Raw genomic sequence first — 24,445 nt, forward strand, 5'->3', positions numbered from 1 at the left:
GCTACCCACTCCAGTACTCAGACCTGGAGAATTCCATGGATTGTTATAGACCATGGGGCAGCAAAGAGTCAGACAGGACTGAGTGACTTTCACTTCCACGTTCACATGCTCTATCCCATTTATTTATTTGGCTGTGCCAGGTCTTAGCTGTGGCACTCAAACTCCTAGTTGCAGCATGTGGGATCTAGTTCCCTGACCAGGGATGGAACCTGAGCCCCTTGCATTGGGAACATGGAGTCTTAGCCACTGGACCATCAAGGAAGTCCCTCTATCCCATTTTTTCTGTTTATTTTCCTTATTTGAAATAACCTTATTTATGATTTTCTTCCTTTTTTTAATCTCTTACTCCTCCCACTAGAAGGTAAGCTTGTGGGAGCAAGATCCTCACCTGGCTTCTGCACAGCTCTGTCCCCAGTGCCTGACACATTGTGGACTGTCAATAAAGGTTTGTTAAATGAATGAATAACCTTGATCTTGAAATGGCTCCTCTGCTGAGCCCTCTGTGACCCCCAGCTACAGTGACCCTATTTTCTGAACTAAAATAAGGAAATGTGGGACCTACAGACAGAAGGGCATTGTCTGTTTCTCTGGCTGAGGCCTCCGGGCACATTTCAGGGAGGCTGGGCCTTGGCACCTGTGTGGCACCTATACTCACAGCCCTGTTGGGCCTGTCTGGGCTGGTAAAACAATTCCAGGCTCAGGGATGTGCAGCGGCCATGCCCTTCTGACTTGCAGGCAGAAGAAACCCATCTCCGGCCAGATCTCATCACTGGGGAATCTCTGGGGCAGCTTATAGGCTGAAGGTGATTGCTGTCAGAACCAGGGCCTCAGGGGCTAAAACTGGAGACTCGGTGCTTTTGAGGGGATTCTCCTCTTCTAGGTCCATTTCTTCTGATTTCTTCTTCACCTTGCCCTTTGATCTCATCATCTCCTTTGAGACTGTCTCCTCTACAATATCCTCAGTGCTTCAAACAATCCCAGGGCAGTCTCTGATTGGCCCTGCTTGGGTCACATGACACCTTTGGACCAATCACAGTTACTAAAGCCTTAGCCACATTCCCTTCCTGTGACCAAGATAGGACAGGCTACTGAGGGCCAACAGAGCGACACGTAGGACAGCAGTGGTACCTAAAGGGAATGATGTTATACAATCGGGAACAAGCCATCCACCCCTGGGCTCTGGTGCTGGCTGAACCCCAGAGGGTGAGAAATCCCATGGTGACATCAACCCTGGGTGCTCAGCCAACCTGCCACAGGGAAAGAAAGGGGACCTGCCCCTTGAGATCAGAGTTTTCTTCTTCCCTGTGGAGACCTGGTTTTGCCATCCTAGAGCAGCACTGTGGTATCACATAGCCCCTACCTGGAATAGCAGGTGTCCCACAAGAGTACAAGACCGGAAAATGTGATGTGCTGTAGGCACTCTTTTAGAGAGTTGCAGCATGCTAAAGGTCCTGAGAAGTCCTGCAATAAAGACACCCATTTCATTTAGCTTTTCATTTAGATCTTCCCTCACCTATCTAAACACAGAACTCTTTTTTTTTAAATATACAATTTTATTTATTTGTGGCTCTGCTGGGTCTTCATTGCTGTGTGGGCTTTTCTCTAGTTGTGGGGAGAAGAGGCTACTCTCTGGTTGTGGTGCACGGGCTTCTCTTTGTAGAGGCTTTTTGTGGAGCATGGGCTCTACGGCATTTGGGTTTCAGTAGTTGCAGTTCTTGGACTTTAGAGCACAGGCTCAAAGTTGTGATGCAGGGGCTTAGTTGCTCTGCGGCATGTGGGATCTTCATGGACCAGGGATCAAACCTGTGTTTCCTGCATTGGCAAATTCTTTACTACTGAGCCACTAGGAAGGTCCCTGAACACAGAACTCTTAAATTCTGAGCCCTGCTGCTTATGGGTTGTGTGTGACTTCTCCAAGCCTCTCTTTCCCCACCTGTGAAAGTACAAGTGTGAAAGTGTTAGCTGACCAGTTGTGTCCGACTCTTTGCAACTTCATGGACTGAAGCCAACCAGACTCCTCTGTCCATGGAATTCTCCAGGCAAAAATATTGGAGTGGGTTGCCATTCCTTTCTCCAGGAGATTGTCCTGACCCAGGGATCAAACCCCAGTCTCTTGCATTGCAGGCAGATTTTTTACCATCTGACCCACCAGGGAAACCTAGGAAATTAGTGATAATACCAACCCCCCCCCCCAGGGTGGCTGCAAATATGGAATGGAAGCAGGTTTTTGATAAGTATCTTGTGAGCCTGAAAGTACTGTGCAGATACCTGACCATTCCTTGGTTTAACCTGGGAAATAACGTATACTGTTTACCTTACAAGGGAAGTAACCTTGTGTCATCAAGATTAGGGGATGGCAAATGGAGGGGAAGTGACGCATTCAGGACATGCCAGACAGATGACTAATTAAAGGTGGGTGCAGAGAAATTCTAACAGCAGTGCTGTGGGGACTAAGGGCTCAGGGGCCAGGACAACAGAAGCCACACTGATGGACAACCCTGGGAAGAGGTGCTGGGTGGCAGGGCGGTACTGATTCTTATACTGATTCTTCCTCAGAACAGACAGCATCATTGGTATTCCCTCCTTAAGCCTTTCTTTTCTCCCATGGAGGACTCTGCCTGGAACAGAGATGGGTCTATGAGTTTGCTTGGGTTGTCTTAACAAACACTGTAAGTGACAATAGAAATTCATTTTCTCACAGTTCTGGAAGCTAGAAGTCCAGAATCAAGGTATTGGGGGACTTCTCTGGTGGTCCAGTGGCTAAGATTCTGTACTCAAATGCAGAGGCCCCAGGTTCGATCTCTGGTCAGGGAACTAGATCCCACATGCTGCAACTAAGAGTTCATATGGTACTACTAAAGATCCTGCATGCTGCAACAAAGACTGGATACAGCCAAATAAATAAAAATTAAAACACACACACACATAAAACCAATAAAAATGAAACCAAGGTGTTGGCAGGGCTGCTCCTTCTGAGGGCTGCTCCAAGCCTCTCTCCTTGGCCATCTTCTCCCAGGTGTCTTCATATCCTCTTCATTCTGTGTGGCTAAGTTTCCCCTTTTTATGAGGATAGCAGTCATATTGGATTAGCGCCCACCCCAATGACTTCATTTTAAGTTGGTTCTTTCTGTTGGGACCCCATCTTCATATATGATCACATTCCAAGGTACTGGGGGTTAAGACTTCAACATACGAATTTTGGGGAGGCACATTCAACCCATAATGGTGGGCCTTCTCCTAAGCGGGAATCTCCCACCATCTCACCAGCCCAACTCCTTGGTCAAAAAGCACGTGGATTGTGGCCTCCCGGAAGAGAGAGCGAGCCCATAATTGTGTTAATTGCCACAATACCACATCTGCAATTAATATGCCACGGGAACAAAGAGCAAATGCACTAATAGCACATAATTGGACCTAAACTACACCCTTGGCAGAGCCGTGTGACTGAGCTCCGCTGTTTATGCTCCTTTTCAAATTAGCAAAGACGAGCAAATTAACATCCGTTTCCCCTTCACCCTGCTCCGAGGGGAGCTGTGGGGGAACCTTGGGGAAGGGGGATGCTTGGCGGGCACACTGGTTGGAGTCTGTCCAGAACCAGGCTTGCCTTTGGAGTGTGGGCAAGATGAGCGTGCTAAAGGAGTGAGGAGTCCAGAGCTTTCCACAAGTCCTGACACTGGGGCCTTGGCAGACACCCACCCATCACCCCCACCCCTTCCTCCTCTGCACCCCACCCTCCCCAGCCAGGATGGCTGTTGATTGGAGCATGTGCATGACTCATGTGCAAGTGGTGAGTATTCTGGGCTCAGGGCAGCACTGGTTCAGATTTGGAAACTGAGGCTCAGTGCTGGTATTAGGGGACAGGCTGACTGAAACTGCCCACCCTGGCCTGGCACCACGGTAACCATCTGCATGAGTTATTTTGTACCAGGAGGTCCTGGTAAGGAACACGGAACTAACAAGACACCATCAACTGGAAGAATTCTGGAACGGTCAGAAGGAGACAGGAGACTCCAGTCCACAGGTCCTCCCAGAATCCTCCTTGCTGGACTCCATCTTGGCTGAGCAGTGCAGCACCACCAGGAAGGACCCTGAGTCATGGTGATTAGCCAGAGACAACCTGGAAACGAATCCCTTCACCGTAAAACCCGAGCCTGCGAGTCGCATGGCAGAGCAGTTCTCCGGGTTTCCCTTACCCTCCTGATCTCTGCCCTAGCGTCCCTCCCCAATGAAGTCTCTTCCTTTGTCAGCAAGTGTGTCTCCTCAGACAATTTGCTTCCAAGTGTTACACAAGAGCCTACTCTCAGGCCCTGGAAAGGGTCCCGCTTTCTTCAACACTGGGACCTCTTTTCCTCCGTTCTTGAGGCAGTGGTCAAGTCCAGAGATAGATGGAAAACCCCCTCAGAAAAGCAGACTGAAGCCCCTCTGCCTTGTTGGCATTTAGGCCTTGTGTGTCTGCCACCCCAGGGACAGCCGTCTGGAGCCTGCTCTGCCTGCACCTGCCTCCTTCAGCTGCAAAGCATCCTGCTCAGGCCTGGAGGTGGCTGACCCAGGCTTCAGTGCTGACTCGTAGCATCCCCAGACCAGCGAGCATCCGGTAGAGCCTCTCCTCCTGCACCACCCCCCGACCCTATGACCAGGGCTCCTCATCCTTGGCTACCCCAGCTGCCTCTTCCCTCTTCCTCCAGCTCCCAGGTCTTGCCCCAGGGCCCCAGGAACAGACTAAGCCCGTGTCCTGCAATTTGGGTGGTACCCCTGTCACCCGCACCCTCCCCCCTACCCCCCATCCATCTGGGCTCCTAGCTGGACCTGTGCAGCCAGAGAGACAGCAGGATTAACAGACTCCTCAGCTGGCCCCTGCCCTCCCCTCCAGGCCACTAGGGTGCCCCTGCCTCCCAGGGCCTGGGCAGAGGGCGAGGGAGGCTCTTCTCGCTCCAGTGCTCCCCTGAAATTTGCTTGCCAGCCTTTCCCAGGCTATGCTGGGCCTCCTGCCCAGCTCCTGCTAAGCTGGCCACAGCACGGTTCACGGAGAATTCTTGGGTCCTCTCTGTGGTCGGCCCGTGGGTCAGTGGGGGCAGACTGTTTGCCTCTGACAGGTCACCTCCTCATTTGCATCCTCTAAGTCGATGCCTCAGATGATGGAAGCCCAGCATGGAACTTCAATGAAGCTGCAGCAGAGGAGAGGAGAAAGGCCCTCCTGCTGTCCCTTGCAGCCCGGCGAGCTGGAAACCAGAAGCCCTGGGAGGGCACAGAGGCACCGGAGCAGAAGTCCCTCAAAAGGTAAATGTTCTTACCTTGTCCTTCCTACCTGCTGGGCCAGGGAGTGGGCAGCACCAGGCCTATGGCCACAAGGCTTGCTGTGATCTTCTGGGCCCTGAAGATGTCTAGGCTCCTGACCCAGGCCTAATCCTGACCATCCATCTGCCATACCGGGAGCTCCCAGAGCTGGCAGAGGTATTGGCCAGGACAGAGACCAGCCAGGCAGTTCTCCCATCTGGGTGCCCTCCTGACTTTTCCCGGCCTTGCAGTCACTCACCATCAGAACAGTTTCTGGGAGCTAGTCATGTTGTGGGTAAGAGCTTCAGCTTTGGGGCCAGACAGATCTAGGTGTGAATCCTGGCTCTGTCACTGACCTTGGGCAAATGACTTTACCTTTCTAAGCCCCAGCATCCTCCTCTGAAAAAGCAGGATAATCATGGTTTTCATTGCTGGTGATTGCTGCCAGTAATGAAATCAGATAATGCCCAGAAAGCTCCATGCACAGCAAACACTCACTATGTGAGTCGAGCTTGTTATTTCTTGATCTCTGGGGGGTGATTAATCCCTGCTACACAGATGAGGAAGGAGGGAAAAAAGGTATCCCTGAGCAATTAAATGAGCTGAAGACTTGAAAGAGCCAGGATTTCTGAAATCTGACTCATGATATTTTATTGGAGTTTGCTGGTCCAGGGAGCTTCTGGGCCAAGGAAGAAACACAAAAAGGCCAGAGGAACTTTTGGCTCTGTTATTTTTTTGTTGTTGTTATTATTATTTTTTTGTTTGTTTTTGTTTTGGCTCTGTTATTTCTGTGCTGCACGGTCTTGGCAAGTCACTCAACCCTCTGAACCCTGCTTCCCATCAGTTAAATAAAAACCCCTATGAGGGAGATTGTTGTGAGTCCCATACGCATCAGATGCCCTTGAGAAAGGAAGTATACTAAATAAATGCAAAGTGTAAACGGCTGCAGAAAAGTCATTACTATAACCATCATCAACTACTTAGACATGTCAAGTCCATCTATGTACATCCTCATCATTACCATCACCAGCATTGTTATGTCGAGAGCAGAGACCAGTAACTGAGCATCTATGCTGATGATACCACCCTAATGGCAGAAAACGAAAAGAAACTAAAGAGCCTTTTGATGAAGGTGAAAGAGAAGAGTGAAAAAGCTGGCTTAAAACTCAACATTCAAAAAACTAAAATCAAGGCATTCAGTCCTATTAGTTAATAGCAAATAGATGGGGAAACAATGGAAACAGTGACAGACTTTATTTTCTTGGGCTCCAAAATCACCGGGGACGGTGACTGCAGCCACAAAATTAAAAGGCACTTGCTCCTTGGAAAAAAAGCTATGACAAACCTAGACAGTGTACTCAAAAGCAGAAACATCACTTTGTCAACAAAGATCTATATAGTCAAAGCTATGGTTTTTCCAGTAGTCATGTAGGGATGTGAGAGTTGGACCATGAAGAAGGCTGAGTGCCAAACAATTGATGCTTTAGAACTGTGGTGCTGGAGAAGACTCCCAGGAGTCCCTTGGACAGCAAGGAGATCAAACCAGTGAATCCTAAGGGAAATCAATCCTGAATATTCATTGGAAGGACTGATCCTGAAGTTGAAGTTCCAATATTTTGGCCACCTGATACGAAGAGCTGACTCATTGGAAAAGACCCTGATGCTGGGGAAAACTGAAAGCAGAAGGAGAAGGGGGCAACAGAAGCTGAAATGGTTGGACGGCATCACCGACTCAATGGACATGAGTTTGAACAAACTCCAGGAGATGGTGAAGGACAGGGAAGTCTGGCATACTGTAGCCCATGGAATCACAGAGTCGGACACGACTTTGCAACTGAACAGCAACAACAACTGTGTGTCTCAGACTGAGCTAAACCCTTTATATGTATCCTCTCACTTGATTGCCACAGTAATCTAAAGGAGTTATGATGATGACAATAATTGTGATGATGATGGTGACAACGACCATTTTCTTTCTTTCTTTCTTTTTATCCTAGTTATTTGGCATGCAGAATTTTAATTCCCCAACCAGGCGTATCCCTGCCCTGGCAGCACAGAGTCTTAACCAGTGGACTGCCAGAGAAGTCCAATGATGACCATTTTATAAATGAGGAACTGAAGCACACAGTATCTAGGTTGTCTGGTCTTTTCTGCTAGTTAACTGGAAGCCAGCTATGTCTGAAGTAAGACCACGTGAGTAAGATAATCTTCCTATTTTTTTAAACTACTTTATCCTACAACCTCCCCAGCCTCCCTCTTAATTCTAGGAAATATGATAGCACTACAGACAAAACCCAGGTTTGGGGGCTGTTTTCTCTGGGCCCAAACAGCAGCTGTGTTTCCTCTGGGTAGTTTCTGCCCTCACCTTTCCCTCCTCCCTGGAAACCCAGTCTAGTCCTTTCCATCAGCGTGTTGTATGCAGGGCACACCATATTTGGCTTGTGTGCCCTCAGAGAGATCATGTTTGTCCATATGCTATCTGTGTGTGTTTCTGTATGTGTATAGGGCATTGGGTGTATAGTTGGTGCTCCAGAATCAAACAGCCACCCCCTCCACCCCATGGTGTGCAGAAGTTGAGCAGCTCCAGCACATCCCCTGGAAGCTCAAAAAGAGGAGAAAATGCTGTATGTTACCTTTGGGTGAGAGGATAAACAGGAAACCTCAACCCTTGTCCATTTTGGGGGCACAAAACTGAGCTGCCTGGCTTCTGCGTCAAGGTGAGGTTTTCTTTTCCTGGAAAATTTCACCAGCCAGAAGTACCTGGTGCTTCATATATGGGAATTCCCAGTTCCTTTGCAAATGGCGAGAGTCTGAAACAAGCCCATAGGTACCAATCCAACTCGCTGGAGACCACGGGAATGACCTTTCCTAAGTCAGGATTTCTGCCACTGCCAGAGAGGCTTAAAGCTCTGTTGTTGTTGTTGGGTAGCTAAGTCATGTTTTACACTGCGACCTCATGGACTGCAGCACGCCAGGCTTCCCTGTCCTTTACTATCTTCCGGAGTTTACCCAGATTTATGTCCATTGAGTTGGTGATGCTATCTAACCATCTCATCCTCTGCTGCCTCCTTCTCCTTTTGCCTTCAATCTTTCCCAGCATCAGGGTGTTTTCTAATGAGTCGGCTCTTTGCATCAGGTTGCCAAAGTATTGGAGCTTCAGCTTTAGCCACAGTCCTTCCAGTGAATATTCAGGACTGATCTCCTTTAAGATTGACTGGTTTGATCTCCTTGCTGTCCAAGGGACTCTCAAGAGTCTTCTCCAACACCACAGTTCAAAATCATCAATTCTTCAGTGCTCAGCCTTCTTTGTGGTCCAACTCACATTTGTACATGACTACTAAAGCTCTGAGCTGTGGACAGAAATGAATAATAAGAACAGCTCATGTCATGCTTTTGTTCTTCTAACTCCTCAGCGAGGCGGGCATGGACGTATCTCTGTTTTACAGATGGAGATACATAGATTGCAGAGGTGGAAACCTTATCCAGAGCCACAGAGATGGCTAACCCTAACCCTAAACCAGCACAAGTGACAAAAAATACAAAAAGGCTTACTGCAGGAAGGAAAACTCCCTACTCACAATACTTTTGACACCTTATGTGTGGGTTTTCCACACCAAGCAACTCTCTGATTCTCCGTGGATATCAACTGGGTGTCCTATGAATTAATCTCATACTAACTAACTAGAATTAGTATAGACTCCACAGGTTAGCACTCAGCCCCACACTGCTCACACTTCTTTTGCAGATTCCAAGTAGTGGGTCCCCAGGTTATTCACACTTCTGTCTGACTTGGCTGTGACCCCCTTCTTCAGTTTCAATAATTTATTATAATGGCTCATAGAACTCAAGGAAACACCTCACTTACCTTTCCCAGTTTATTGACTATAGCCCACCAGGCTCCTCCATCCACAGAATTCTCCAGGCAATAACACTTGAGTGGGTTGCCATGCCCTTCTCCAGGGGATCTTCCCAACTCAGGGATCAAACCTGGGTCTCCCGCATTGCAGGCAGATTCTTTACCATCTGAGCCCCAGGGAAGCCCCAAAGGATATTATGAAGGATCCAAATGATCAGCTAGAGAAAGGGCTGTCTCTATCAAGGTCTGGAAGGGTCCCAAGTGCCAGAGCTTCTTTCTGTCCCCAGGCATTTGGGGCACTACCTTCTCAGCAAGTGGGTGTGGACACCAGCATAGAAACTCACTGAATCTTACAGTTAAGGGATTTTTATAGAGGCTTCATTTTGTAGGCATGATTGCCCCTTTCTCCTCCCTGAGGTTAGGGGCTGAGTGGGGCTTTCTGGTCATGGCATGGGCTTTCTGGTGACAGGCCCTCATCCTGAAACTATCTGAAAGCCCACCAAGAGTCACCTCATTAGAATAAAAGATGCCCCTATCACCCAGGAAATTTCAAGGAATTCCCAGGAATCCTAGGATTCAGGGACAAAGGCCAAGTATGAATTTCTGATTATACGACATTATGTGAGGGAATATTATGCAACTATTAAAAGGAATGGAAACTCTGTTTGTATACTGAGATGGAACCATTTCCAGGATATTTTACCCAGAAAAAAAAATGCAGAGTATCTGGTATGATTTGCTGCTCTTTTTTTTGGCTGCACCAGTGAGGCACTTGGGATCTTAGTTCCCTGAGCAGGGATCCAACCCATGCCCCCTGCAGTGGAATCACAGAGACTTAATCACTGGACCACCAGAAAAGTCCTCTGATAGGCTGTTTCTTATCTAAGAGAGACATATATTTAAATATTCACTTGTAAAAAAAATAATGGAAGGATAAGCCAAAGAAGACAAAATGGTCATCTTTAAGGGGAGGAAGGGGCAGGAAGGAAGAGACAGGAATGGGACTAAACTTGTCTGAGCCTCTTGCTTTCTAGTTTTGACTTTGTACCCATGCAAATATTTACTATAACCATACAAGATTAAAAGGAAATTTTACAAAAGGGAAGGAAGTGGATAGATATAGGTTTTGCCCAGATCTGTCCCACCAGAGTCCCTGCTCTAAGCACAAGTCATCTTGTCTCTCATTAATTATCCCTTCTAAAAGTGAAGAGGGCTTCCTCAGTGGCTCAGTGGTTAAGAATCTGCCTGCCAATGCAGGAGACAGTGGCTTGATCCATGGGTCGGGAAGATCCCCTGGTGAAGGGAATGGCTACCCACTCCAGTATTCTTGCCTGGGAAATCCCATGGACAGAGGAGCCTGATAGGTTACAGTCCATGGGGTTGCGAAAGAGTCAGATACGACTTAGAGACTAAACAACAACAGTAACAACAACAGTGATGGAGTGACCTGGCCAGGCACCAAAAGTCAGAGATGTGGCCAGACCTCGCATCTTCTGGGGTCTCAGGGGACCCTGGTGATGGTGCTGGGGGCTGTGGTTTTAGTACTTTTGGGAATTTACAATCTGTAGCTCTCATCAAGAGTCTCACAACCTTCTCCTGAGCAACCCCAAAGTAGGTTTCCTCCTAAGCACATCACTAGGAGAGGAACCCAATGATGGCTTACCTGCCTCCAGCGGGGTTCCACAAACATTGGCTGAGCAGCACATGCTGCGTTAGCAGGAATGACGCGATCACTGGAGAAGAGCCTGGCTTCCTGGCAAAGAACATTCCCACTTGAGACCTCAGTCCATCCGTTTCAACTACAGACCTGGGAATGAACAACTCATTGAGGAACCCCAGCCTGAATGAGGACAGTCTCCCAGGGCCTTGCATACCTGGAGGGGTTGACATGGTGGAGTAGGCTGGCTCTGAGCTGTGAGAGCCTATGCAGGGCTTTATTTATTTGTATCTGGGGTGTAATTTCTTTCTTTTTGAAAGTTTTATTTATTTAGTTAGTTTTGGTCATGCTAGGTCTTCATTGCCGTACACAGGTCTTCCTTAGTTGCGGCGAGTGGGGGTTACTCTCGAGTTGTGGAGTGCAGGTTTCTCAATGCAGTGGCTTTACTTGTTGCGAGCACAGGCTCTGGGATTCGCAGGCTCAGAAGTTTTGGCTCCCGGGCTCTAGAGCACAGGCTCAGGAGTTGTGGCGCACGGGCTTAGGTGCTCTTTCGCACGTGGGATCGTCCCAGATCAAGGATCGAACCCATGTTTCCTGCACTGGCAGCTGGATTCCTTACCACTGAGCCACCAGAGAAGCTGCCATCTGAGGTGTCGTTTCAAGTAGCGGCGAAGGTACTGTGCAGGCTGAGACATGAAACTGAATCCCAGATGTCCTTTCTAGCAATTAGCTCTTGAGCACATTTTCCATTTTTCTCATCTAGAACCATAAAAGTACCTTCTGGAAAGGGTTGCTGGAGGCCAAAGTGATACGGCACTTTCAGGAAAAGAGTTCAGTACACAGGTTGTTGTTATTATTAATAGTAAAAGCCATTTCAAAGGATGCAGCCCCATGAACATTCTGTGTCCTCTCTACTTAATGCACAGACAGGCTGACTATACATTCAAAAGACAAAGGCACCGGCTCATCCTCCCAGTCTCCCCCTAAGGATGGACCTGGGTGGTGCCTCATTTCTCCCTGCTCCAGGACTACTACTAGGACTGCTGCTGGGTCAGCAGCTGGCTCAGCTCAGGCAAGAACCATCTCTGCTACCCACAGCCTAAGTCTGGATCGATCCCCATCTCAGGGCCATTTTGAGGATTAACTAATCCATCACATGGAGTCCTGTGAAAAGTGCCAATATGGCCGAGGCTATTGTCAGGCCAACCAGAGGCTGAGTTCACTGGTTTCCCTGGTTTCCAACATGCTCAAGCTGAGTCCTGCAGCTGCAGGAACTCTCTTGTGGGCAAAATCTCGGCATATGCAGGCTTCACTGAGCTCTGGGGCTGCCTGCCTGCCCACCTGCTGATGGACCTGCTTAGATCTATTGCTCTGTTTCTCTAAAGGACAGAGAGGGAGAGAAGATAAAGGGATCAGGATTGCAGACACCAAAGAGCTTCTGTTTGTGTTTCTTACAGAACTGAATACATTACATTTTCCCTCTTGGCATCAGCTTATTGACTCAAAACATAGTTCTGAGATTATTCCTTTCTGATTTTATGTTTTGCAAGTCTCCAAGGTCCCTGGAAACCTACAGGGTATTTTTTTTTACTGAGATGTGATCTCCATAATAATAATAATTAAAAAAACTAACACAATTCATTTATTTCATCAAGGAGTGTTTATTGAGTACCTACTGTGCGTTCAGCAGTACATTAGGAGCTCAGAAGCCTCCTGAAGGAAAAGAAGACACTACCATAGTTTTCTTGTTGTTTAGGCATCACCGACTCGATGGACATGAGTTTGAGTAAACTCCGGGAGTTGGTGATGGACAGGAAAGGCCTGGCGTGCTGCGATTCATGGGGTCGCAAAGAGTCGGACACAACTAAGAACTGAACTGAACTGAACTGAGTCGCTAAGTTGTGTCCAACTCTTTGTGACCCCATGGTCTGTAACCCACCAGGTTCTTCTGTCCATGGGGTTTCCCAGGCAAGAATACTGGAGTGGGTTGCCATCTCCTTCTCCAGGGGATCTTCCTGACCCAAGGATTGAACCTGTGTCTCCTGCATTGGCAGGCATATTCATTACCGCTGAGCCACCAGGGAATCCCCTATACCATACTTTTAGACCTAATATATATTAGGTATATATAGTATATATATATATATATATACACACATATATGTATCAGTTCAGTTCAGTTCAGTTGCTCAGTCGTGTCCATATATACAGTCTCCGTGAGGCACTTAAATTGCCTCATCTCATTAATTTTAAAAAATATTTATTTATCTGGCTGCACCAGGTCTTAGTTATGGCATGTGGGATCTTTAGTTGCAGCACATGAACTCTCAGCTGTGGCATGTGGGATCTAGTTCCCCGACCAGGAATCGAACCCTGGCCCCCTGCATTGGGAGCTTGGAGTCTTAGCCACTGAACCACTAGGGAAGTTCAGTATCATCTCAGTTAATCCTCACAACTCTAGGAAAGAGGTATCATTATCCTATTTCACAAGTGAGCAGAGACTCAGAAGGTTTGTAACTTGTCCAAGATCATTTGAAGTAGCAGGAGCCAGAATTATCAGCCAGTGCTGTCTGACTGAACCAGCACTGGTTCTTCCCACTACAATAGCATGGAGGAGAAAAGGACATATGGGGAGTAGTCAGTCAACTGCAAAAAAAAAAGCAGATTATTAAGCCTGGGTGACCAAGTTCAGAGAGTGTGGGTTTATGGAGGGCGGGCCTGAGAGTCTGGAGGGCTTCCTGGAGGAGGCAGCTCAGAAGTGTACCAGGAGCACTGGAGGCTCAGGGCACAGGTTGTGGATGGTGTGCCACGTGATGCTGGCATGCCACGTGATGCTGGCTCTGGGAAGGAATGAACTTGAGCTCCGTTAGTGTTGAGACAGTGGATCCTGAACTCAGCTGGGTGGGGCCTAGGCTTGAGGGGTGGGAAGCCCAGCAGAGCTGTCTGGACCTGATGAGGTGGCAGCAGGGAGTATCTGGGAACCAGGGAGGCAACAGCCACGTCCGGAGAGTATGACTCTGCAGTGCTGGCTGGAAGGAGGGGGTGGGCGTGGCTTAGAGACCGCAAGGGCCAGGCAGGTGTCTTGGGAAGGGTCCACCCATGGGAGCCTGGTCGGGTTCAGGGGCCAGGTGGGCGGGGGAGCAGAGGTGGAGTCTTTAGGCTTTGGAGGAGGATGACTTTGAGGCACAAAGACAAGAAGGAGCATATTCCAACACAGATGGCTTTGAAACTCCCTCCAAGGTCACATCACGCCTCTGCTCATTGCTCTTCAAGGCTTCCTGTGGCTTGTAGGATTCGGTCCAAATCCCTCTTTCTGACATTTCAGGCACTTCCCTCTGGCCACAGTCTACCTTTTTTGGACTCTTCGCCCACTACTCTCCTAAATAAGTCCTCTGCTCTTCACAATCCTAGTGACTCATTCTCCTCCCAGCCTCCCAGGCTGCCCACCCTCCTGGGCTGCCCACCCTCCTTCACCCCACCCCCACCCCAAGCTGGTCCCCACAAAGCCCACCAGCCAGCCAGACCTTCTCAGCAAACATGGCCGGACAATCACTGTGCCAATCACTGTGCTGTAAATTACCTCTGATAGCTCTTCCAGCAGAGTCTTCAATAATTAACATTTTATTGCTGTTTAACTTTGGCTGTGGGTGTCTCCCTCATGCCAGCCCTGTCCTTGAGGGCTGATCTTTTTACAGCAGTGGTCTCAACCGGGAAAGTCATTTCGCCTTAGTTTGTCTCTCTGCAAAATGGAGCCAGTAAAGTACGGTGGCTCTATGGCTTGCGGGAGACCATCCATGACTGTTCTGGTCCTTTCCTCTGGTGTGAAGCAGCCCCAGGGATGGGGGCGGGAGAAAGTAGGGTCCCCAGGACAGGAGGAGAAGAGAAGGACCTGAGAGAGCTGTAAAGGGATCCTTTTTTTTTTTTAATCCATTTCGATCTCTGCATTTTCAAGGGACCGTTAGCATCACATTAAGATCTAGAAAGGGCACCCGCACCACCGGCTTTAAAAAGCCACATACGGATTTCTTCAGCAAATGGAGGGACCCCTAACTTACAAATTCACTATGGGCTTGGGGCAAGCATGCCCTTTCCCAGAGGTGGAACCACCGCAGCACGTGCTGCGTAGCCTTGACTGTTTACAAAGCGCGTTTCGCTGACCTCGTCTCCTTGAACACCTTTTGCGACCCCGCAAGCTCCCTCAGCACCTCCACTTGGCAGAAGAGGACGCCGAGGTTCTAGGAGGCGACGTGACTTGCTCGAAGTGGCACAGGGTGCTGTCGCTCAGCGGTCCTGGGCTGCACCCTCCAAACGGGGTCTGCATCCTTGGGGGTGGGGATGGGAAGGGGAGAAAGGGGAGGCACGCGCCCCAGGGTACCGCTAGGTCGGCTCGGGAGCCTCGGAGCGCGCGTGGGAAGGAGGCGTTGATGCCCTCAGCTGCAGCAGCCGACCGGGGCGGGGGACGCAGCCCCCTCCGTAGCCCGGGCCTTTCCCAACCTCTCGGGAGTCTGTCTCCCGGCGCGACCCCGCGGGCGCACTCGGAGGCGCGCGCGCCCCGCCCCCACCCCACGCCCCGCGCGCTCCCCGGGCCGCCGCGCGCGCGCCTCGCCGTCGCTCCCCTCCCCGCCCCTCCCGCCACCACCCCGCCCCCGGCCGGGTACCCTCGCCGGACCCGAGAGAGAGCGCCGCCGCCATCTTAGTTGCTGCCGCTGCCTCAAGCGAAGCGCTGCCTTCGCCGAGGGGAGGGCGCCCGCGGCCCAGCGTCACGGCGGCGGCTCCTCCTCGGACCCCGGTGCTCGCCGCGGCGGCAAGCAGCCGGCTCCGGGTCGCGAGAGCCTCGCTCGGCGCCCCACGAGCGTCCCTGCCGCTCTCGCCTCGGGCCGGCCGCGGCGCCGGGAGCCGGAGCGATGCTGCGCCGCCCTGCGCCCGCGCTGGCCCCGGCCGCCTGGCTGCTGCTGGCCGGGCTGCTGTGCAGCGGCGGGGTCTGGGCCTCGCGAGGTAAGCCCCCGGGCCGGGTCGGGGCGCGGGGGCCGAGCGCCGGGAGCAGGGTCGGGAAGCGGGGGGTCGGGACCAGGCGAGCGGCTCTGGGTCGGGGCTCAGGAGGCCGTGCGCGCGCGTTGCAGGCGCCGCGGGGGGTGGGGGGGGGTGGGGGGTGGGAAACCAGGTTACGTTTTGGGCGCCGCACCGGGGCCCTGGCCGCCCGCATTGCACCCTCGTCCGGGTGGTGGCTGCACGGATGTGGGGGGGACGTGCGGACGGGCCGAAGGATCGGTCCGCCTTTCTCGGCAGCGCCCGCATGCTGGGGCTGCATTCTCGGGGAGGGATGCCGTGTGCCTGTGTTGTTTGATCAGATGTCCATCAAGCTGGGGGTGCATGCACAATTTTTGGTGTATGCTTACATAAGAGCCCACTCCCCCGCATTCCTTCCCAGATCCCGATTATCTGCGGCTGCAACCGCTGACGCGGCATCTGCGCCCCTTTCCGTCTCCTTCCAGGGTCTTTTCAACGTCTATTTTCAAAGGAGCAGAGATGAAACTTTTGGCTCCCCTCCCACCTTTTCACCCAAAGGTGAAATTGTGATGAGGTTTACGACCGTGGTCTCACCTGGTGTTAGAAATCTTCTTCTCTTCCGCCCCCAATACATTGGTGCAGTTTTTCTGACGGTTAATTTACACCATACAAATAGGAGAAACCCCTGTTTGAATTCTTAGGGTCGAAATTATTTTATGGTAACTTGACAAAAAAATATTTTTTAGTGAATCGATTGTTTTGTTGTTATTTTTTAACCTTCAACCACTTAACCTTTTAAACGTTGCACACCTCTTGATATTGACTGATCTTGCCAACGAAAAGCTTACGCATTGCAGATATATGCTTCGGAGTGGATCTTGGAATGGTAAACATTTTTCTCGGCCTTGAAGCAAAGTAATCTAGGTGTAGTCTATAGAGAGTACTTAGATCTGTGCTTATGGTTTTTTTAAATAAAAATTGGAGGGAGGGAGGATTGATGGAAGGCCAGATGGAATGGTCATATTTCAATTTAGCAAGGCTTTTTAGAAAAATCTCATTTTCTCTTTCTGGGCATGACATATCGAGAGAAGTATGGTGTTCACAAATTAAAGGGCAGGAGAGGCAAATGCATCTTTTGTTCTATGTTCCTTTCTTCACATTGAGGATGATAAACTTTGAATACTTCTTTCATTTATTTCATTTCTAACATTCTGTTGACTCTGTCAAATTCAAATCTCAGTCACTATGTATCTAATTGCTCTCAATTTAATTTTTAAAAGTTACATCAAGCTGAGTTTGGAATGTTCTTTCCAGATGTGGGATGGAGGTCTGTAAGTTTAATATAGCCAAGAAAAAATGTCAAAGTTTGCTTCTCTTGGGGAAAACCCACACAGCTTAAAAATATGTGCTGGGATTGGATATTTGGGGAACAAGTGTATTTAGTTTAGTCAGTGATAATATTTCTTATTAAAACTCCACATTTTTCTTAAGTGTGTCCACTCATCTACATTTACTGTTCATTATTGAATTAGCAATGGGCTAATTATTAGCCTATTAGCATTGCTGAAGATTTCAGCTATTAAGTATGGTTTTTATGGCAGACTAACAGAAATCTCACATGAAAGACACATTGAGGACTCGAGTCCTTTGTCATTTGCTAACTTTCTGTAAGATTTCTTGGTGCATTTTTAGTATTTAAGAATTTTTAGTCTTCAAAATAAAAGCATTTTAAACCTCAGTTATCCTGTTGTATTGTTGGTTTTGTTTTTTTCTTTTTCTAGCTTACAAGTTAGAAAATGTGTTCCATGAAATGCGAATAAAACGGTTTTCTTTTGAGCTATTACAAACATATTTTGTACATAAACAGGCAATTTGTGGAGACTCCTTCTGTGGGCTCTTTTTAAAAGATGATCTTTTCAGCTAATACGTGAATTCTTAATCCTGCCAGACAGTGTGACACTATGATCTGTTGGTTCATACTCTAGCTGCCTTTAAAAACAATGGGAGGAAGATAACCTAAGCTGCTCTAAGGTTTATAATATGAATTCCATTTTGACTATTCATTGTTTTATGGAGAACCCTAAATTTCACTTTAATTGTAGCTAAAGTTCTCTTTAAAAAAAAATCAAGTAAACCAGAAAACTAGGAGAAATTTCCGAGGCTGCCTGCTTTCTTCTCCAGTCTGTCAATGATCAGGAAATAGAAAACTGAAATAGAGAAAATAGAAAGTTTATATGGCTACTAAATAAGAACAAATGCAATCTTGGAATGCATTTCGAAGCTAAATAAATAACATGCACTGTTATTTTCCCGTTTGCACACAGGCTTCTCGGTAGAGCCTCTGCTCACCATCCTGGTTGAAATTTCATCTCTCTGAACCCCTGAATCCTCCCTCCTCTGCTTCACTTTCTGCTTCTCCATGGCACTTACCCGATCCTGACTCGCTCTGTTATTTACTTACTCTGTTCAGCGCCTGCCTCCCCTCACTGGAACACACGCCCCAGAGTGGTCTGTGCTGTTGGCCTGTGTATCCTGTCACCTGCACTGGGTGGACTCTCTGCTGTGTGAACGAATAAAATGTATAATTGTGTTCAGTTTAGACACCACAGTGTGTTTTTTACATCCTGATTTTCACCTGACATAGACGTTTCATGCTGAGAAAAGCGTTACAGACATAGAATCCAAAGGAACTTGAATTCTACAACATGGATATAAGAAGTCACTGTTGGGTAATTTTTCAAGGATTCATTCTATTCATTGCAGTGTTGGGACATTAGATCATTAAACGGCTTTGTAGACTGTAACTCTGTGGTTACCACGTTGAGGTCATGTTTCAAAAATAGTGTAATTCTCACCTTATGGGAAAACAGTTTCTTACTTTGTTACCTTGCTTTTCAGAAGCAATTTTGAGGGAAAATAAGTTTATCATAGACTTAAATATTATACCTAATTTTTTTATTGCTGAAAGTAAATATATTTATTTCACATGAGACCTATAACTACTAAAGAAATAATATTAATGATTCTGAATGTGTTGCAATTTAAGAGCTATGACTTGGTTAACTGGAACCCTCAGTTGACTGGAACCTAGCTTTTGGCTGAATGCTACTTTCAGGAAAAGAAGCAGAAAACCTAGCAGTTTCCTAGAAATTCTGTTTCAAAAGAAAATTTTAAGCATTCATATCACATATTATGTGGGTCAGTACTATTTGATTTTTGAGCCAAAAAGAAAACAATGAATTAAGTCTTAGGTATGAGGGATATAATCTAATAATTGGAATTTTTGTGAAATACAGCATTATTTTCTTATTGAAATTGGAAAATGCTATAGTTCCATGACACTAGTTTCAGGACTTGGTTAAGCTTACTAAACCAATTTTTTGTCTTTTTTGATATGGACCACCTTCAAAGTCTTCACTGAATTTGTTGTAGTATTGTTTCTGTTCCATGCTTTGGCCACAATGCATGTGGGATTTTTGCTCCCTGACCAGGGATTGAACCTGCACCCTGCTGTCTTGGAAGGCAAAGTCCCAACCACTGGACCGCCAGGGAAGTCCCACTAAGCCAATTCTTGATGTTTAAAATGAGGAACCTGAGGGATGTTAAATTTCTAAGAAATGAAATAAGTGATTGAATTATTGTTTTCTAAGACAATAAAATGTAATGTTTTGCATAGAGTTTTCATTTGTAAGGTTTGAAACAAAGTATATTTGGTTATTCTGAAAATCATGAGTTATTTCTCACTTGTTCTGATTAATTGAGGTTTTAGATCATTAGGGTTTTAAAAATATACCTTGCTTTTTCTGTGGTTATGAGTTGGTGACAGCAGAGATACTTAAGCAATGTATCTTGAAATTTAAGATACTGATTCGTGATAAAATACAGATTTTAGTAGAGCCTCAGGAATGTAAATGGGTTCAGAGTTGGTGGAAATGATTTATGCAGTGTCATGTTCTTGCACTGTTAAAAAACAACAAAAACCAAACCCTCAGGAGTGACATCTTGACACCAGTAAAGGCTATCAAAGGCCAGAGTTAGGAGCCTTTAGGCTGTGATGGTCCCCCTGCCAGCGCATCAGCCTGATTCAAGGGGTTGGTTTTTCCGTGGAGCCTCCATCACCTAGGATTTGAGCATAGCATCCAGTTGTCCCCTATGTGATAGGTCCGTTCTTCCCTATGTTTTAGGGCTATTTTTGTTCATTTCCTTCTTTAGCTGTAGGGTGATATTATTATTAGATTAAAATTTTTCACAAGATTTGTTGCTAAGGGTTTTTTTTTTTTACTTTCAAAGTTCTCTGGGAAGATTCAGTTGCTTCAAAGTAACTGAATTTAGAACATCTTAAAAACCTTTAAAACACATCTGAAAGTTAACGTCCATTCCAGAACCCCAGTAAGAGGTATGCAGTAGCACAATAGAGGAAGAATTGTGTTTTTCTTTTTTCATCTTTGGTCAGACGTGAATATGTTTTGGACCGTAATTCTCTCAGGACAAGAACTTCTGTCAAGTCTGCTAATCTTCAAGTCTACTTTGATCTGTACTTTCTGGAACGTATTGTTTTAGGGCAAAAGAAGACTCTTCCTGCGTCTCTCTTCATTTTAAAAACAGATTTATTTCCAATGAAGGGGCTGCAGGTTTGGTCCCTGGTCGGAGAACTTGGATCCCATGTTCCTTGTGGCCAAAAAACCAAAAACTTAACACAGAAACAGTACTGTAACAACTTCAATAAAAACTTGGGGGGAAAAGCAGGTTTACTGAAATGTAATTCACATTCTATAATATACACCCTTTTGGAGTATACAGTTTGATGATTTTAGTATATTTACCAGTTGTGCAACCATCACCAGTATCTATCTACTTTCAGCACATTTCATCACTCTAAAAAGAAGTGATGAAAGCCCTTAGCAGTCACTCCAAATTCCCCCTTCCCCATTCCCCCCCAGCAACCAGTAATCTACTGTCTCTATTCTGGACATTTCATGTCAGTGGAATCATACAACATGTGGCCTTATCTTCTTTCAATTAGCATGATGTTTTCAGGGTTTATCCACATCATAGCAGGGATCAGTGCCTCATTCCATCTTAAGACTGAACAATATTTACTATAGACTGGATGTATGTGTCCCTCCAAAATTCATACTATTGAAACCTAATTCTCAATGTGATGGTATTTTGAGGTGGGGTCTCTGGGGAAGTGATTCGGTCATGAGGGTGGGGCTCTCATGAATGGGGTCAGTGCCCTTGCACAAGAGACCCCAGAAAGCTCCCTGGCCCCTTCTGCCACCGGCAGATACAACAAGAAGATGGCTGTGAACCAGGAGGTGGGCACTCCCCAGACCCTGAATCTGCTGGCACTTTAATCTTGGGCTTCCCAGTCTCCAGGACTGTGAGAAATAAATTACTGTTGTTTATAAGCCACTCAGTCTATGGTATTTTGTTATAGGGCCCAGACAAAGACAGTATTCCATACTGAGGGACAGACTACATTTTGTATATTCATTCCTCAGTTGATGGACATTGGGTTATTTTCCACATTGTGGCTACTATGAATATTGCTACTGTGAACATACATGTGCAGATTTCTGTGTGGACATGTATTTTCAGTTCTCTTGGGTATATAACTGGAGTGGAGTTACTGAACCTTTTAACTCTGTGTTTAGCATTTTGAGGAACTACCAAACTGTTTTCCAGAGTTGCCACACCACTCTACATTCAGTCCTGACCTCTGTAATCACTCCCAGGAGTGTCTTTCTAATGAGATACATATCTCACAATTGTCTAAGGGTTTTCTTATGACAGTTTTAAGTTGCTGAGTTTTTTTTTGCTCCACTCAGCATAAATATTTCATCCAACCAGCTCCTTCCTTCTCTCCCTCCATCTCCCATATCATTCTGGTCCTCTGCACTCAAGTAGAAAAAAAGTGAAAGTATCAGTTGCTCAGTCTTGTCTGACTCTTGGACCCCATGGACTTGTAGTCTGCCAGGCTTCTTTGTCCATGGATTCTCCAGGCAGGAATACAGGAGTGGGCAGCCATTTCCTTCTCCAAGGGATCTTCCCGGTCCCAGGGATCAAACCCAGGTCTCCTGCATTGCAGGCAGATTGTTTACCATCTGAACTACCAGCACGCAGGAACTCAAGTAGCCGTCTGTGTAAGACAGATGATTCTTCACACGTCCCTGAAAATTGATCATCCAGCCTGGGCATTCACTGGCTCACAAAGCACCTGTTTTCTTCAAAGCATTGTTTGGTACCTCAGTCAACTCTCCTTAGGACAAAATCTTACCAGTCCTTGAAGACTCTGCAGACACCCAGACTGAGAGCAAATGTAACCTAGTATCCACGCCCCAGCTCCCCAAGGCACCCCCCCCCCCGCCCCGGCTGCCTGCCATTTCTGCCTGTGGTCTGAGAAATGAGCTAGTACAATACAATGCCACTGACCCAGTGATGGGGTTCACCCCGGTCACAAAGCAGAGTAGATAGCTAGGGCTGGGCTTTATGAAAGGTATTCTAAGAAACAACTAGAATTCTTAAACTGTGACTAGTTTAGAAAATAAGATTTCTTCATTCATTACCTTTTCATTGCCTAGATTTGATTACCTAGAAAGTACTGTTAAAGTAAATTAGTTTGGTCCTTTGATTTATTCTTTAAACTATTCATGATTTAGCTAGTCTTCAATCATTGTATAAAACACTTAGAAATATGTCTTTAGATTGAAAGTGAATTTTAAAATAGTAAAAATGAATGTCATCTTTCTCTAATACCTACTTAATGTATAGTGAAGATGCATTCATTCTGAGCACTTCCTAAATCTTAAAAGTATTAATACAGTGCTTTCATTTTAAGAAATGCCAAGAAAAAAAAATTGAAGGTCATAAACTTTGTAGATAGTGTAGAACTTGAGAATGATTTGCATGAGGTTGTCTATTAAGTGGCTCTTAAAGAGCAAAATGTATTCCATCTGAAAGGCAGAATCCAGTCACATTTAATTTTGCATATTTAAGATGTAGTTAATGATGAATATTGATGGGACCAGCTGCATAATCGAAGTGTGGGGCTCCTTTGTTCAAACACTATTAGGAGTTTCAAGATGGCAGCAGAGCATTAAACCAAGTGTGGGGCCCAGCACGCCCAGGAAACCCAGGAAACTGGCCCTGAGTATTGGTAGACTTAATATGGCCAGGGAATTAATTGAATATGGTCCTGAGACTGAGATTTTAGCCAGAGCCCTTGGTCCTCTGGGCACCCTCTCAGATGAAGCCCCAGCCCTCCCGGGTGACACCTCCCCACAGATCCCCACCCCTACCCCCACCCACCCTCCACCCCCACCCCACCCCCCCCCACCCCCACCCCCCGCTGGTGAAGACTTTTATTCCCTGGTGGCCTCGGGGTGGAGGCTTCACGCTCTGCCATGTCCCCTAGCACCTGGCGAAGGGCAGACTGTGCTCGGTTCACAGAGCTCATCGGAGGTAGACACTAATTGAGGAATAGGGCCACTTTTGATTTGCAGGATTAAAGCCCTTTGCGTCAAGCAGATTATGTTTACCTTGAAAAAGCCATGACTAATTCATGCCAGTTTCCTATTACTCATGTAATTAGTAGCAAGGATAACAGAAATAATTAAAATTCTTGGATAATCCCTAATCTTTTCCTTTTTTGCCTTTTGTTTCTAACGTTTATCCGAGTGGCTGGTAAAGAGCAGAATGCACTGGCTTGAATTTAATTTTCTCCCTGAGCTGCTATCACTTTGGACCACCATTACAGAGAATGGTGGGGAGGCTGAGAGGTGGGCAGTGGCCATTCTCAGCCTTTAAGCACCTCCTCTGCTAGTACTGGGTTAATGGGAGGGTTCCTTGATAATCCCTCAGCCTGAATTATAAAGCCCTGAACTGGAAGTGTTCTGATCTTGCTTCTGAGTTGCTTGTAAATATCCATTAATATCTACCCATGATTCCTGAATACAGCACTTGCATTTGGCAGGGATTTTCAAAAGTCCATGCCCAAGTGTATGAAGCCTCCTCCTGCCTAATTAAGAGAGGCAGCTTACAAGTATCTTAGAAACATTCAAAGCCTAGAATGGAAAACGAGTGAAATGCTTTTTCATGTGAAATCTGACATTTTAAAAACCTTTTCTATTTGGAGGAAGATGTACCAGTGGAATAATTTAATAACATAGTCTCGCCTTTCCCCTAATGGTGACTTCAATTCATAATAGCTGCAGTATTAATACTTGTTTGATGAAATGTTTTAGAAAGGTCATAAATGCCAGTAATTAACATATATTTATTTATTCATTTGATAGAGTTTATTAACCCCATTTTTTCTAGAATTACTCCTTTCTGAGTATTGAAAGGTTTGCTGAGTTTATTACTACTTTAAAAAAGCAATGCATAAGGCAAGTATGTCTTCATTGCATTTTTTTTCTTTTCTATTAAAATGGTGTTTGCTTACGTGGTTTTCAGTGCTGACGAACAGTGTGAAGCCAGGGGCAATGAGAAAGCAAACATGGGCCACTCAGGCCAGGTTTTGGTTGTTTAAGCCTGAAGGGAGAAGGCTAAAGTGTTTCCTGAAGTTTCTGTTTTGTCTGGAAACTCAACTCAGGGGTGTAGGCGAGCCGACAGGTATTTGGGGCCAAAGCTTTGCCTTGGAGCAGAGC

General features: G+C 46.8%; 1 protein-coding gene across 4 annotated transcripts in view; it reads left to right on the top strand.

The window, feature by feature from the left end:
• The first annotated feature begins 15,485 nt into the window (after positions 1–15,485).
• CLSTN1 (calsyntenin 1) overlaps positions 15,486–24,445 on the top strand; it is a 74,730-nt gene continuing 65,770 nt past the window's right edge. For 2 of the 4 annotated variants that reach the window (XM_061160455.1, XM_061160457.1), the window contains exon 1: positions 15,660–15,782. In XM_061160455.1, coding sequence (XP_061016438.1) covers positions 15,692–15,782 — 91 coding nt within the window. In that variant the 5' untranslated portion in view covers positions 15,660–15,691. Of the gene's footprint in view, positions 15,783–24,445 lie in introns of all 4 variants that reach the window. The other 2 variants (XM_061160458.1, XM_061160454.1) reach the window with 2 other exon arrangements.

The sequence above is a fragment of the Dama dama genome, chromosome 14 (assembly GCF_033118175.1).
Source record: "Dama dama isolate Ldn47 chromosome 14, ASM3311817v1, whole genome shotgun sequence".
Lineage (NCBI taxonomy): Eukaryota > Metazoa > Chordata > Mammalia > Artiodactyla > Cervidae > Dama > Dama dama.